This window comes from Phalacrocorax aristotelis, chromosome 2, assembly GCF_949628215.1.
Source record: "Phalacrocorax aristotelis chromosome 2, bGulAri2.1, whole genome shotgun sequence".
NCBI classification, from domain to species: Eukaryota; Metazoa; Chordata; class Aves; order Suliformes; family Phalacrocoracidae; genus Phalacrocorax; species Phalacrocorax aristotelis.
The window spans coordinates 22,894,638-22,909,131 of record NC_134277.1 but is presented as its reverse complement, the minus strand read 5'-3'; the positions used below and the strand labels follow the sequence as shown (position 1 = coordinate 22,909,131).

At 35.6% G+C, this 14,494-nt stretch overlaps 1 protein-coding gene across 3 annotated transcripts in view; it reads left to right on the top strand.

The window, feature by feature from the left end:
* The window catches only part of STAM (signal transducing adaptor molecule), a 37,090-nt gene extending 23,402 nt beyond the window's left edge, over positions 1–13,688 (top strand). For all 3 annotated transcript variants that reach the window (XM_075082715.1, XM_075082713.1, XM_075082714.1), the window contains 7 exons: positions 271–365; positions 1,607–1,695; positions 3,448–3,535; positions 6,174–6,228; positions 6,563–6,716; positions 8,739–8,914; positions 10,107–13,688. In XM_075082715.1, the coding sequence (XP_074938816.1) occupies positions 271–365; positions 1,607–1,695; positions 3,448–3,535; positions 6,174–6,228; positions 6,563–6,716; positions 8,739–8,914; positions 10,107–10,356 (907 nt within the window). In that variant the 3' untranslated portion in view covers positions 10,357–13,688. The remainder of the gene's footprint in view (positions 1–270; positions 366–1,606; positions 1,696–3,447; positions 3,536–6,173; positions 6,229–6,562; positions 6,717–8,738; positions 8,915–10,106) is intronic.
* Positions 13,689–14,494: the final 806 nt, after the last annotated feature.

The following is a 14,494-nucleotide window of genomic DNA, read 5'->3' as shown; positions in this document are numbered from 1 at the left end:
AAAAATCAGTTGAGAATAATTGTATCTTCTGTGTAAAAGCATACATTGGAATACAATTGCAATGAAATATATTTACATATTAAATACTTTGTTTAGTTACCTCCTAGATTTTTTACATACAAATGTAATTGCATGAAGATTTTTGTTTATATACAAACTGTATTTATGTACAAGTAATATAAATGCCTTGTACAGTGTAATTCTTAGGAAAATTCCATGTGAGTATGGGTTTTTTAATGTATGGGGTTTTAATTATTTTTTTATCTTTAGTGATCCAAATTGGTGGAAAGGTGAAACTCATCAGGGTATAGGATTGTTTCCATCTAATTTTGTAACAGCTGATCTTTCTGCTGAGCCAGAAATGAGTAAGTAACACTACATTTATGTATGTATATTAAGCCTTGCCACAGCCCAAGGGATTTTTCCGTTATGATGTACTTTAGCTATTTCCTTTCCCTTATGATAGAGGTCAGTTGCAAGTTAATGTGATACTCAAAGTAAAACTGAGGAGCCTTTGCTGTGCTCTCAGAAATGACAGTCATATCTTTGTGTGAGACCAAGGTTGCCCAAGCTGGCATCTGCTGAAAAATATGATGCTGTCTACTGCTGACTTTGACTACTGCTTCCTTGAGACTCATTTAACAACTTCATTGACACCCAGATAAATGTAGGCAACAGCAGTTTTTTTCCAAATTGCCTTTTTGTCTGGTTGCAATGGTACATATCTAATCAAGGAAAAACTGAAGGCCTGTAGCCAGATGGGAGTCAGAGACAGATTACCACTGTTCAAGCAATTCAAGAAACCTGCATACTGTAGGTATGTAGGTGTGCATAATGGAAGGAATCTTTTTTTCCCCTGCATACTATTAATCTTCTTTTATCTATTCATATCAGTCTAACCTACTCTAAATATTTATTAAAAATACTAAATACTAGACAAGGTTTTAATATGCTAGAACTGATTTCTGTAAATATGATGTGTTTGCAAGATCAGTCTCCTGTGATCTCGGTATGAGTGTGCCGAAGGTGTGAGCAGGTCAGCAGAATTCATCTGTTCTATATTAAGACTAACTGATAAGAGTAGTATTTGACAGCTTCTTTGTTGTGGCCTCTATACAGAGGAGTAGGATGCTTTTGCAGGTACTATTTGATGGAGAAGGAATAGCAAAATTTGAGATCTTTTGATTCTATACTTTGCTCTGGAGAAAAGAAGGCTCCAGTTTGACAGAGATGATTTTACCAGTTTTCTCTTAAGCCTGACTTATAAGCCCTATTTCTTCTAATCACTCTCTCTGTCTGTTTTCCTGATGACTTATTAATATGTTATGTGTAGGGAGACGATGATAAAGACATTTACTTGCTAAAACATGTTTCTATTGACCTTGTGTGAACTGATGTCTTTTTTTAATGCAATTTACAGGTTCGTTCATGAAAATTGTTTAACTCTACAGAGATGTTATTGGCCTTCAGATCAACAAAATACTAATTTTTTAAAATTTTCACAGTAGATGTTTCAAATGCTAAGAACTTGGGCAACATGCTAGCTATATAACATTTATGTAATTGTTTTGTTTATTTTACAAAATAAAATCTGTTTATCTTTCAGTGAAAGCTGAGAAGAAAACAGTGCAGTTCAGTGATGAAGTTCAAGTAGAGACAATAGAACCTGAGCCTGAACCAGTTTATATTGATGAAGTAAGCGTGATAAAAGTACTGATTTTCAGCTGCTGGTACCTTTAAATATGTGATGTTTAACCTTTTCATCCTGTACCTCAGAAACAATTTGAAATATCAGGAGAACATAATCAAATGAGAATGGGAAGGAAAAGTTGATTTAATTAAAAATAAGTTATCTGCAGTATTCTAATTTATTCATGTGTCTTTGTGAAACTGAATTTGAAAACTGCATCCCATGTAGGGCCGTACTCCAGGGTTGTACAGCTGTTCACTTCCAAACTAGAAGCTTGGTTGGAGCTACGCGTTTGCTTTCAAGTTTTGCTTTAAGTACTTGAGGATACCTCAGAGTATCTTGAATGCTGGCTTAGATTTATTTCCCATATAACCACCACTGTCTTCCCCTAGCTTGAAAGATCTCTCCTTCTCTGAAAACTGTGAGCTTTCTATGCTCTGTAAGTAATATTTAGTGAGATTTGCACAATCTCACCACAGTGATTCTGCAAGGTTTTCAGGAACTCTCAGCCCAGGATGTTTTTCCCTGCCTTTTTTCCCCTTTATTTCCCCGCCCCCCCCCCCCCCCCCCCCCCTTTTTTTTTTTGGTGTGTGGTTATTTTTTTTGTCTGTTTTGTTTTTTGGTCTGGGTTTTTTTTTTCCTCCCCCAGGGGGCTTAGAACTGTTCTCTTCAGAATTTTTTGCTTCCTCTCTCATGACCTTCCATTTCTTTCTCAACTAGGGTTCTGTCATTGTTTTTTGAAATGAAAATCAGTTACTGCCTTCCTAAAGTCTTATTTAACTCCTGCTTCAAATATTCTTCCTCTGAAGAGATATAAGTTAGTCTGTAATCGGCCGAAATAGCTTATCTCAGGCCTGCCTTGAGGTGCCTTCCAGCTTTTGTCTTCTGTTATTCCATCTTAGTTTATTGTCTTGTTTTGTTTTTAGAATTATCACAGTGTAATTTTTAAGGAAGTAGTTCATTCGGCTTCTTCCTGACTTTCCTGGGGTTAAGGAGGAAAAAGCATAGGTTCAGTTTCTACTTTGATAAAACCTATATAACTCTGGCCTGGTAAAGGCTGTTGATTTGATAGCACTCAGCTAAAAAGTGATTTTTCAATTGTTTATATGTAATGTTTGGTTAAGCAATATAGTTCTCTCCAAGACCTACTTTTCAAAAAGTTTATGCCTGTTAATATTCCACCGTTTTGTAATTTTATAAAATGCCTTGCACTCAAACTGATTAATCAAGGATGACTTATTCTGAAGTCAACCGTGTAACCCCTCCAAACATCATCTTAAAAAACCCTTTAGTAATGGCATTGCTCATATACTGATAGGCCTCATACATTTACAAAATGCAGGGTAGGTTTTTTCAGTGAATTTAGTTTTAAGTACACATTTCTTTTTAAAGTACTCTCTCAATGTATTTTGTCAAAACATTTGCACTAATCCCACTAGGTGGTAGTATTGCATATGTAATAACTAGAATGGAAAATAGAAACCTCTCAGAAAATACCGTTTAGAAGGATTTTCAGGAATAAAGGGGTATTCTGCACATTCCACTTATAAAAATTGTTAGTAGTAACCTTGGCTTTCCCTTGTTCAAGCATCTTCATTCCTGTAAAGTAGCATGTATGATTTGTATTTTCTTAGTCTAAATGATTTCCAAGTCCCAAGAGATCCAAATGACTGTTGTAAATAGCTGCTTTAATTTACTATCCCAAAAGTGTTAATTCTCCCCCCACATATGTTCTGATTACCCAATTTGTGTTCTAGGATAAAATGGATCAACTCCTGCAGATGTTGCAAAGTGCGGATCCATCTGATGACCAGCCAGACCTCCCAGAATTGCTTCATCTTGAGGGTAAGAAAATCTCATGGCTTTTTTTTTGTTGTTTTCTTCTCTAGTAATTACGTATATCAAAACAAATTGAAACTAAGCTGAAACTACTTCAGCTTCACGTGCACACCACAAGCATGCCTGAGAACAGTGCCTGAGCCGTAATTACCTTTTCACTTCCTGTTTCCCACATCTAAGAGACCAAAGTACAAAATATTAACTTAAAACAAGCCCACTCCTCTCTCAGGGAAATTATATTCCATATTCGTTTCATTTTCAAGGCCCAGGAATACTTAATTCAATCTTACTCGTGCATTTTTCTTCCACCGTAGGGTAGCACAGCATGAGTTGCAAAAGGAGTGTAAGGAACATTCCATGAGAGGAAGCAGCAATACTACTGAGGCTTAGAATAGACCTGTGGGTGTCCCACATGCTTTTCACTTGCACGTGTATTTCTGTAGGACTTCAGTATTAGCAAATACTTTATAGAGTGCTACAAATTAGACTAGCCCTTTAGACTCAGATGATTCAGACTGCCTCTTCGAAGAGGCATTATACACCATTCTACCTGGGTTGATAGATGCAGCAAAAATTTTGGAAGGGGACTTTGGAGAAGGAAGTAAAGAAACTTACCCTTTATGAGACAGAACATCAGCTTAAGTTGATGAATCAGATAGGGCCAGACTTTGTTAAGGAAACAGCAGATTCCAGATCTATCTAGAAGTTAATTGGGGAAAAGTGTGTAAGCTTGTAAGGTTTTGAATATCCCCCATCTTTGCACACCTATCTGGTTAATCGTACCTGTAAATGAATCCTAGTTTAGGAACTGCACATCAGTGACGTGTCTGCACATATTCTAGTTCCACTAAAGCTAAAAGGGGGTAAAAAGACACATGAATGTTTTTATTCTTCCAAGTACCAAATACAGTTATAGAGGCTGTTGTCTAAGAATTGGCTTCCCTATATCTGCTGCAGGACAGAGGCAAAGAAATTAAAGGTATGCTTATCAGCCAACCTCCAGATATGGCTACCATTAGAATCTCCTTTCAAAATGCCTTGAGATCATTAGAACAATGCTGAATTTTGTATTAAAACCGTGGGACTACTCCTAGAATCTGAAAGCTGTACTGTAGTCAGATGATCACTCCCCGGATACCTAGAAGAGCGCTTGCCAAACATATGGCAGTTTATAGTTTTACAATGCCATATTCAAGACTACTTACTCTACACTCAGATAGGCTTTGGGTAGCTACTATTTTTGGCATAGTTTGAGAATTTTGTTATAGATGTTATAGATGAGATCTTGGGTTCCTACCAGGGGTGGCAGGTGCTGATCAAATTTGACAAAAAACCACTTCATTTTCTTCTGCCACCCAGATGTCCAGTCACGAATGTCTTAAAATTGGAGAGTTTATCCCAACACTTTCAGTAGCCCAGGGTTTGTAGTTGGCAGCAGTGCAGTCATCATGTTAGCGTACAGACATCTAAGCTATCCTTGTCATGCCGTTTTACCATGCTTTGTGTTATACATAAAAATAGGCAGGATTTACACCAGGTTTTACATATTTTCCCAGCATTTCTGCCAATGTGTTACTGATCCCATGTGCAAAGAAGAAGATGGGTACCTTTCATACAACTCCTCTCTTACCTGGAATTGCCTTCAAAGAATGCATCAATGATGCCCTTTCATGCATCATGGCCCAGAGGCTTTCAGGACCTTCTGCATCTCTAATTTGGGAAAACCAGGAGTGAAGATAGTGTTCCAGAGCTGCTTATAATGCGTTTAGGTCATCTTTGGTGCCTGAATCTTTTTTTCTCATCTTTCAGTTTGAATGTTGAGAGGCTCTTGGGATTAAATACACCGCTCAATTAGTAAATAGTTAATGGCTTGGATAAGTGGGCACATTTTGCATTCTGGAGTAGGGTTAGACTGTAGTATACCCTTTGAGCTTTCTTGTCTGTTTATTTTACATTTGACAAAGTCAGTCTATCTGTTAGTTAACTGTGGTTTGCTTGGCAGTTACATGAGCCCCATGTCTTTGTGCTGAAAGTTGGCAGGGATGCATTTTTTTATTATTTTGATGCTTTTCCATTGTACTTCTGTAAGTTTTTGTGTTGCTTTTTGCACATGTTAGTGGTTTGAAAAAGCCTCCATCCCCAAATTAGGATTCCAGTGACATAGCACTGTGCTGTTAGTGTCTTTGATGTGTAGAAGGTTTGAATCATTGCAACCTGTTTTCTCCTTCGTTGTTTTGTAGTAATGTTAGTTGAGCACATGATCTAGGTTGCAGTGGCAAATCTTCCTTGAAGAATAGATCACCTTTCAGATTTACCTGAACTTTTTTTACGCAAAATAGTTTGTTTTACACTCCCTGGATATTAAATGTGTTTTGTTTCACTGTATTTTTATTTTCTTTTTAACGTTTACTTTTTAAACTGTATCACTACTGAAAACTCCTGCTGGATCTCGTTCTTAAATTGTTCATGATGCTTCCTCTGTTACTATAACTTTCTTGGCACACAAATTATAGTAAATAGTTAAGAAAAAATTTGGACTAGCATCTATGCATTTCTATCTCATAATTTTTTTAAAAAATACTTTCTGACTTGCAGAATGGAAATCTTTATTACTCTGATACATTTTAATGTCCTTCTATTCTAGCAATGTGCCACCAGATGGGACCTCTCATAGATGAAAAGTTGGAAGATATAGACAGGTAAAAAAGTAGATGTGTTTTGACTCGAGATTCATTCTTAGAAATACCACTGTTGTTACTTAATGATATCTTAATCATTTCTGTGAATACTGGCAAAGAAAACAGGCGTATTTATTAGTAGCTTCTCCTCCAGGGGGAGGTCTGAAGGGTTTTTTTTCCTAATCACATAATATTTTATAGTACTTACTGTTTGACATTATGGCACTTATCAGGCGTCACTTCAGAGGCAGTAAAAGTATGTTGGTTATCACACCTCGTGAAAGTTTCCCTGTATTGTCTGTTCTGTACTGAAGTTATCTAAATTGTAGAATAAGTTGTAAAATATGTTTTCTAGGAAACATTCAGAACTTTCAGAGCTCAATGTTAAAGCAATGGAGGCTCTTTCTTTGTATAACAAATTGATGAATGAAGACCCCATGTATTCCATGTATGCAAAACTACAAAACCAACAGTATTATATGCAGTCATCTGGTGTTTCTGGCTCTCAGGTATGTATGTAACCTTTAATAGCCATCGATGTTATCAAGTACATACTGAGCTTTAGCTGATTTCTTGTCAATTATTAATGTTAAACGGTTTTTTCACGTGAGCTAACTTTTTTGCAAAACATGCTCAAATATTGTTTTAGTCTACTTCTCTACATTACTAAAACAAATATATACTGATATATAAAGTGTGGTGGAGCATGTTGATTGGAAGCAATAATTTATTTCTTATTTCTGCTCTGTTGTTCCCCCTACTTTGCCCTCTGAGTTGGAAATCTCTCTTTATGATCTTTGTTACCTTAATGCTAGGTTAAAATCATTTTGCTCCCTCAGAGATAATCTCAAATGAAAGAGCAGTGTTTTCTCTCAATACAGTATGTTTAAAAAAATTGTTTGTTTTCAGCTACGAGCTTTGAATATTCTCCTATTGCACGTTCTAACATTTTTAGCTCTTTTCTGTTCAATTCTTTTCGATCAAGGAAAAATCCATCCTGTGCTTTGAGTTGCACATAAAATGAAAAATTAAAGCTACCAGGTCTTTGTAGAGTGGGTCAAAGAAAGTAAAGAACCAAAGGAGTACAATTCATGTTTAAGATTATGCCCTCCCCACCCTAAAATCAAACTCTCCTTTAGCTTCCTTTTTTGAAATATCAATAGAAAGCATCTAGCATTTAAATTATTAAAACTAAAAATTATAATTCTTGCAAGACAGCATTTCCATGTAGTTGACTGTTATCTCTGAGTAGGTCTTTTAGCTTATTCATATACTACGGTATTTTTAAAAGGTTTAATTTAACATTTAAATGTTTAATTCCATGGTCTAATACACGCTTGCTGTATTTTCCTGTTTATAGGAAAATACAACATTTTAAACTATTTCTTCAGTAGTTTACTTGGGTTTTGAGTGAGTAAAAGAAATTCAAGCCAATTTATTAATACCTATGCAGTATTATGGTATTATATAAACATTGAAGCACATTGAGTTCTTTTAGCTTCCTACAAATATGTACTTTCTTTCAGTGTCTTTTAAGAGGAGGATGTATGTTTTTGCAGCATCATTAAGAGGAACATTGTCTTCCATTCATATATGATAAGCAATCATGTTGTGACCCTATCATATAATTTTAATGTTTTATAAATGGACATGTGTGTGGATTCTTAAAGGGAAAAATGGATTTTGGAGTGAAGATGAGCCAGTATAAAGTTCTGAAAGCTTAGGAGGCTCATGCCTTTGCTGCCTTCTAAAATTCTTTTGCGATATTGATAAGGCTTCCAGCAATATGTCATCTGAGGTTCATGGATCTTATGATAGGAGGGCTGTATATTGTAAAGTTACATGAACTCAATTGTAGATGAGACCTGAGAATTTCTTCTAATAATTTGTGTTAAGCCAAGTAATTAATGATTGAACAAAAGCATAGGGTTTAGAAATTTAGTCTTGACTTAGAATACAGTTGACACACCTACTAGCAAGCTTTTCCTCTAGCTAGTTGTAAAATATTACCTTATTTTCAACTGAAATTTTCTTAAGATCTCTTCTTCCTTTCTGTCCTGCTCAAACAATTTTGCAATGGCATTCTCAACAGTTACATGAAATGACAGGTTAACAATCAACATGAAGATAATCCATTATTGGCTTTCCATTTTAACTGTTCTACTTAGTGAAAGTTATCTGGGCATCAAAAAGTATTCTGCTTTGTACTGCTATTTGTTACATGATTTAAATCCTTCAGTATTTTAATTCAAAATTAGAAGCTCTTAATTAGCGTGAGTGACAGTAATTACAATAAAACTTGGAAAACAAGTTTTCCAGTAAACTATTTGACCGTTTTGGTACTGGAGGTTAGAAATGTATATAGTGTAATCTTTTCATACTGCAACACTTAATAGAAGACAATCAGTTGCTTTCTATTAAAACATCTGTAATAAAAGCTTTGAAAGACTGCCTTTAAGTTCTAAAATCAGATATTAAATACCAAATTTTCTTGTATTTTATTTTTAATATTCCTGTATTTAACTTCCTAGGTTTATCCGGGGCAACCTCAAAGTAATGCATATTTGGTGGCAGGCAGTGCACAGATGGGCCATATTCAAGGCTATAATCTTCCTCCTGAACAACTCTCTTCTCTCAGCCAAGGCACAGTTACTCCATCTGCCAGCTCAGTACTGCCTGGCCAGCCTGCACAGACGTCTTACACAAAGTAATTTTAAGTATTTCTGTATTCAAGCTTAAATCAATTGAAACATAAAGTACTACAGAAAATATTTAAAGGACATTTGTTTTTTTTACAGAAGTATAATTTTAAACACAGCTGAAAGATACTTCAGTCAGCTATTTCCAGTGTGCTTTTTACTGGTGTATTTGGTAAAATTTCCTGACAAACTTCAAACTTTTCTGTTGTTTTAATAATTTTCTCTAGTTTTTCATTTATATATAAGAAATATAGAACTTTTTTATATGTATAGTTCTTTCATATTAAAAAATTAGAAAATGATACAGACATGATTGACGGTTTTGTTTTGGGGTTTGTGTTGGTTTTTCGTTTTGTTCTTTTTTAAGATAACTTAATATACATTTAATGGTGAAGATTATCTGCTGCTCTGGTTGGCTTTGCATAACTTCTGAGATAGTGTTCATTGTATTGTTCTTTTTTTTTTTTTTTTTTCAAATATTGTACTGTGGAAGCATGGGGAGAATTCTGCTCATTTTGGAAAAGATGTGAATGGGCTATAAACACTTACCTCACTAAAGCGTATACAGCTTCCCTGTATAAAGGAGCTACAAGTGGCTTTCTGTTTTGTGAAAAAGTTTTGAATTGACCTGAGATAGGATTTTGTGTTTGATGATTTTGGGTTTTTATTGTTTTTTTTTTGTTGTTGTTGGTTTTCTTGTGGTTTTTTTTTCTTAGACTCTCTGTATAAAATAATTTTATTTTATAAAGTTGGGAGAGACATCTATCTTGAGTTATTAAAGTATTTGTTAGCCTGAACCCCAAAGTTACTTATTTGAGGTGGTAAGACATATGTTGATAAAAGGAGTTTCTGCATACTTCACCTGACTTGTTTTGCTATTTAAAACAGTTGGCTGGGTTGGTGGCTTTTTATGAGCAGAATGGAAGATAGATGGGATTTCATGTTGCACGTTAAAATAAAACAAAGTACAGATTCACAGTCCAGCTTTAAATCCATGGGAGGTGCATTAGTTGTGTTTAAATCTGAGGAGTGTGTTTGAGTTTTAATTGGAATATTAATTGGTTATAGTTTTAAATATGCAAGGTGTCCAGAGTTAGGAGGTTTTTGTGTGTATGTATAGAACAGCTGAAGAAGCAATACAGTGTTGCTGGTCTGTTGGTAAATTGTTCGTTAATTGAACTTTTTTTTTTTTTCCTTCAGTGCAATGGTTGGCTCTGTTGCTGGCAGTACTTACTCTAACCAGGCTTCAGTGTATAGTCCACCACCTGCTACTGTTGATGTTGCTGCTTATCAGAATGCTGGAACTAATATGTCCCAGGTGCCAAACTATAACTTAGCGTCTACACCTCTGCCACAAACAGCAGGCAGTCAACAAGCACCTCCACAACAACCACAGCCTCCGCCACCTCAACAACCACAGCATAGTTACTCACAGAAGGCTCTGCTATAGGATCCAGGACTTCTGATTCTTAATCTTCTTTAACCTCTGCTAAAGGCAGTTGGCAATTCTATGAGTTTCTTCCTTTAATATCTTACACTTCGTTTATCCTCAGCTTAATAAGAATCTATCTTGGTGAACTAGTTCAATTTGCACTGACTTTTTAGGATTTTTTTTTTAATTTTGCAGAGGAATGGATGTATTTAGGACATTTAATTCCTTTTCAAATGCCTAAAAATTGGTACAAGATTATTTATGTTGGTAAAATTGGCTAGTCTGTGAAAAGTCAACACTTGCAAACTGGTGTGGCATATATGTTATGTACATACAGTGTGTGATTGCAGTAGTGGCCATTTCGTATAGCTATGGTGATCATGTGAATATATTTAACACAATGTTTAAAAATAATTTACTTTACTATTTTATTTTAATCGTGAACTGACAACCCTGTTTCATAGTTTTGTCTAGTTTTATGACGGATGTGATGTCTTTTTCCAGTGGAGGAAAAACAGTAATTCTGCATATCGTGGTTACACTTACAAGCTACGGTCTATATATGAATTTACAAACTTATCTGAATCTTGGTTTCATTACTTCTTGAATTGAACACAAGTGTATCATGACTATTAGTCGGCTTATCTACCAAAGTAAACTAGTTAACTAGTAAGTGATTTGGGGGGATAACAGCAAATTATGATTCTGCTTCAGATATAATTAATAACTTAAAACTGCTATTCAGAGGCTGCTAAACATATCGTGGGACCATGCAACAGATCAGGATCTTGCATTTTATCATGAGAAGCATGTAATTTATTTTTTCCAAGCTGTTTTTTACCAGAACTGTACTCTATGTGTGTTGGTAGAGATTACACCAAAGACGGAGGAATTGAGTTGGAGGAGAAGCGATGGAGTCTTAAACTGGAACACACAACATGAATAACACTACTTTATTCAAGTCTGCTTAGTTAGAACATGGAGAATTACGGACATTTACATCACTTTGCTGAACAAACCTTCAGGGCTTTATTTTATCTCTTGTGGCCTTGCTTAGCAATTTGTTCTGTTTACTGTTCTTACACAAACACTTCTGCCTTAAACATCTGTTTCAATTTCCAGTTGTACCATTTCAGTTATTAGCCCTTCTAGTAGGAATATTTTATGAGGCATCTTATTTTCATTCACCTTTGGGTTACTTTGAATTCTGTCCTGCAGCAACATGCATTAGTCTTTTTTAAACGCTTGCTTTTCTCAGTAACTTAGCCAGGTGGCTCTTCAAGGCATGATATTTTCTTTCTACAGCTGAGGTGCTGCAAAGGAACACAGTGATGGAAGGCATCACTTCAGCTATGCCTGCTTAGAGTTTCTTGTATACAGACTGTTGTTACTTTGCATTTGTGTTCATTCTGTAAATGCATCCTGGTTTCCTCTCATCTTTTCCAGCGACTCTAATTCCAATTAGAGCAATACTAGATGGCTTCAACATCGGATCTGTATTTTCAGTCTTGTTAGCATGTGTGTCAGAATTTGCTTGCTTTTGTGTACTATATTTTAGCATGATGCTTCCAGAATTAAATGTTGCGATTGTACATTGCACTGTAAGCTGACCTCAGTTATCCCATACACTCCTGTGTCTGTTCATGGTTACCTAACATGCCTTTGTTTCACTGTTTTAATAGGCACTGGTATTTTGCCTGTTAATGCTTTCAGATTACTACTTTGCATCACTTCTAACCTGAGTGGTTATAAAACATGCCCATAGCTGATGTGTTTGAGTTGGGGATGTTCTAGCCAGATGGCTGTTTTGATAGTAGTATTTTCAGATGTTTTTTTTTCTCCAGAATACTTAAGCACCCTCACAAACTGTTATTACTTCAGTACTTGGTGTCATTGCAAAAGCCTGTGGAGTTTGAAAGGGAATACTACAAAAAAAAAAAAGGCAACATATTGTCATGGGTAATTTTTAATAGATTGAAGAGACTATTTTCTTTAGAAAAGGCATGTAGTATCATTTAGGTAACGTTGTCTGTATGTTTTAGGTAACTTATTCCAAAATCAGAGAAACAATGTGTGTAGAAGTGTATAATTTCTACACAAAAGTGAAAATAACCTTTTACTCTGTAGTTCTTAGGCCCTGATTCACGGAGGAGCTTGAAGCATCAAAATAGCCCACCTGACATTGGCTGTCTGTATTAGGTTTTCACATGTTGTGTCACACGTTCCCTAATAAGGGCCTATGGAACTTCTGTACAGAAATGACTCGGCAAAAATACTTTTTGTTACTAATTTGTGATTGTTTTTAAATTTTTTGAAGTCTTCTTTCCTTAACACACAGAAATGCTTGTTCCTGGTTTTTCCTTTGAACACTGAAAACTTCAGTTTTTCTGCCTTCCAACTTGCTCATTTTGGGCATTTATCCATCTTTAAGAAAATTAAAATCACCTTTCATTTGTGTTCATCATGACCAAAAAAACACTTTCTAAATTGCAATGCCACTATAAATTCAGTATAATAAAAGTTTTGAAAAAAAGATGGACGCTTTTTATTTTCCTTCATACCTTTATTAGAGTCACTGCTCTAAGGTATGTCCTGTAACAAATTGTGAATTTTGGTTGACTTAGTTTTTGTTGTCCACAATTGGCGCAGTAGATCACTAGTTTTTGAGGTCCGGAGTCTTAGCATTTCTGTTGCATCCTACGTTTTCCATTACAGATGCAATATTCAGATTAAATTGAATTTGGAGCTGTACTGCTTCATGTTGTTTTTTTTCATTCATCAGAAAAGGTTATTTTGTCTTCTCGCTTAGTTGTGTCCCATGTGCTAGATGCTGTAAAGTGATGCCTCCTACCTTGCTAGATGCTGTCATTGCACTAATTCTTTCACTCCTCCTCTCGTATCCTCTTTAACTGATAATTTAATGATTATATTTCAGTTCACCTCCTCTCAGCTGGTTTACTATCATGAACCTGGAGGTGCCATTGGTGGGGCTTCTCCGCTGTGATTTATTCTGAGATTCCTCATTTATGCGTTGTAATGAGCAAGTTCACATAGGTTCTGTCTTATATGGTATTGAACACTGAATATTGGTGAGAGGGGGAAAGTACATGTACAGCTACTGTATGGAAAAGCTTTTTTAGCAAATAAATAAAGCGTCAGGAAGTTAATCTCTTTGAAAGTTAAAAATCCCTGGAAACGATATGTTATTCATGTTCCAATAGAAGACCTAATTTTTTAATGTCTTGTTTCTTTACATGTAAATTGTCAATGAAAGGCTGGAATGTTTTCATAATTTTTTGTATAAGCTTTGTTATTTAACCCTTTCATTAAGGAATACAAAAGTGTTCTTTAACTCCAGAAGGGGTAATTTAGTGGCTTGTTTCTCATGAACTGGAGCAAACTCTGGAAAGTGCCTTCTGTGCATTTCACTTCTACAAACAAAGCTATTTACCCAGGTGTATCATCTCCATTTATGTGGGCATGACAGAGATGTCAAGATTTACTGTAAAGCATCCCAGGAAAAATACCGAGGCAGCGTGTTAAAATTTGCTACACTGATGTCATGGCTGTACGTTCCAGAGTGCGCAGTTGCAGGATCAGTTGCAACGTATTTACCCACCTCTGTTTAGTAACTGGTACCCATGTGGATGCGTATTTAATGTCACCAGCCAAAGTACATACAGACAGCAGTAAAACAACAGTAGAAAGGAACAAAATTTAAGAATTACTTCTCAACAGGTGTGGAGCAGCATATTGCCCTCATGGTACTGTTACTGTTCATGAATTTTGAGGGGGGGGACACATGACTGAAATCAATTTGAGTAACCAGATGTCAGAGAATTCTGCCGGATTGCACATGCTTAGGTGTAACAAAGGAAATAAATTTGCTTTTAATAGCATGTACGTATTTTGCTGATCAGGCTGCTATTGTAGTTCTCTGATTTCGTCTAGATGGCAGGAACATCAGATTTGCATTGGAGAACTGCTTAATACCTCATTCTCCAATTTTTTTTAGTATTCTTTCTTTTTCACTCATATGTCAAAGATACTCATGCAGTCTTTACATGTAAAGGTCTTGCCTTATTCCTTGTCTGCTGGGTTTCACAGAAAGAATGAAAAAGAACATCTCTAATTACAGCAGCTACAATGGCCCTTT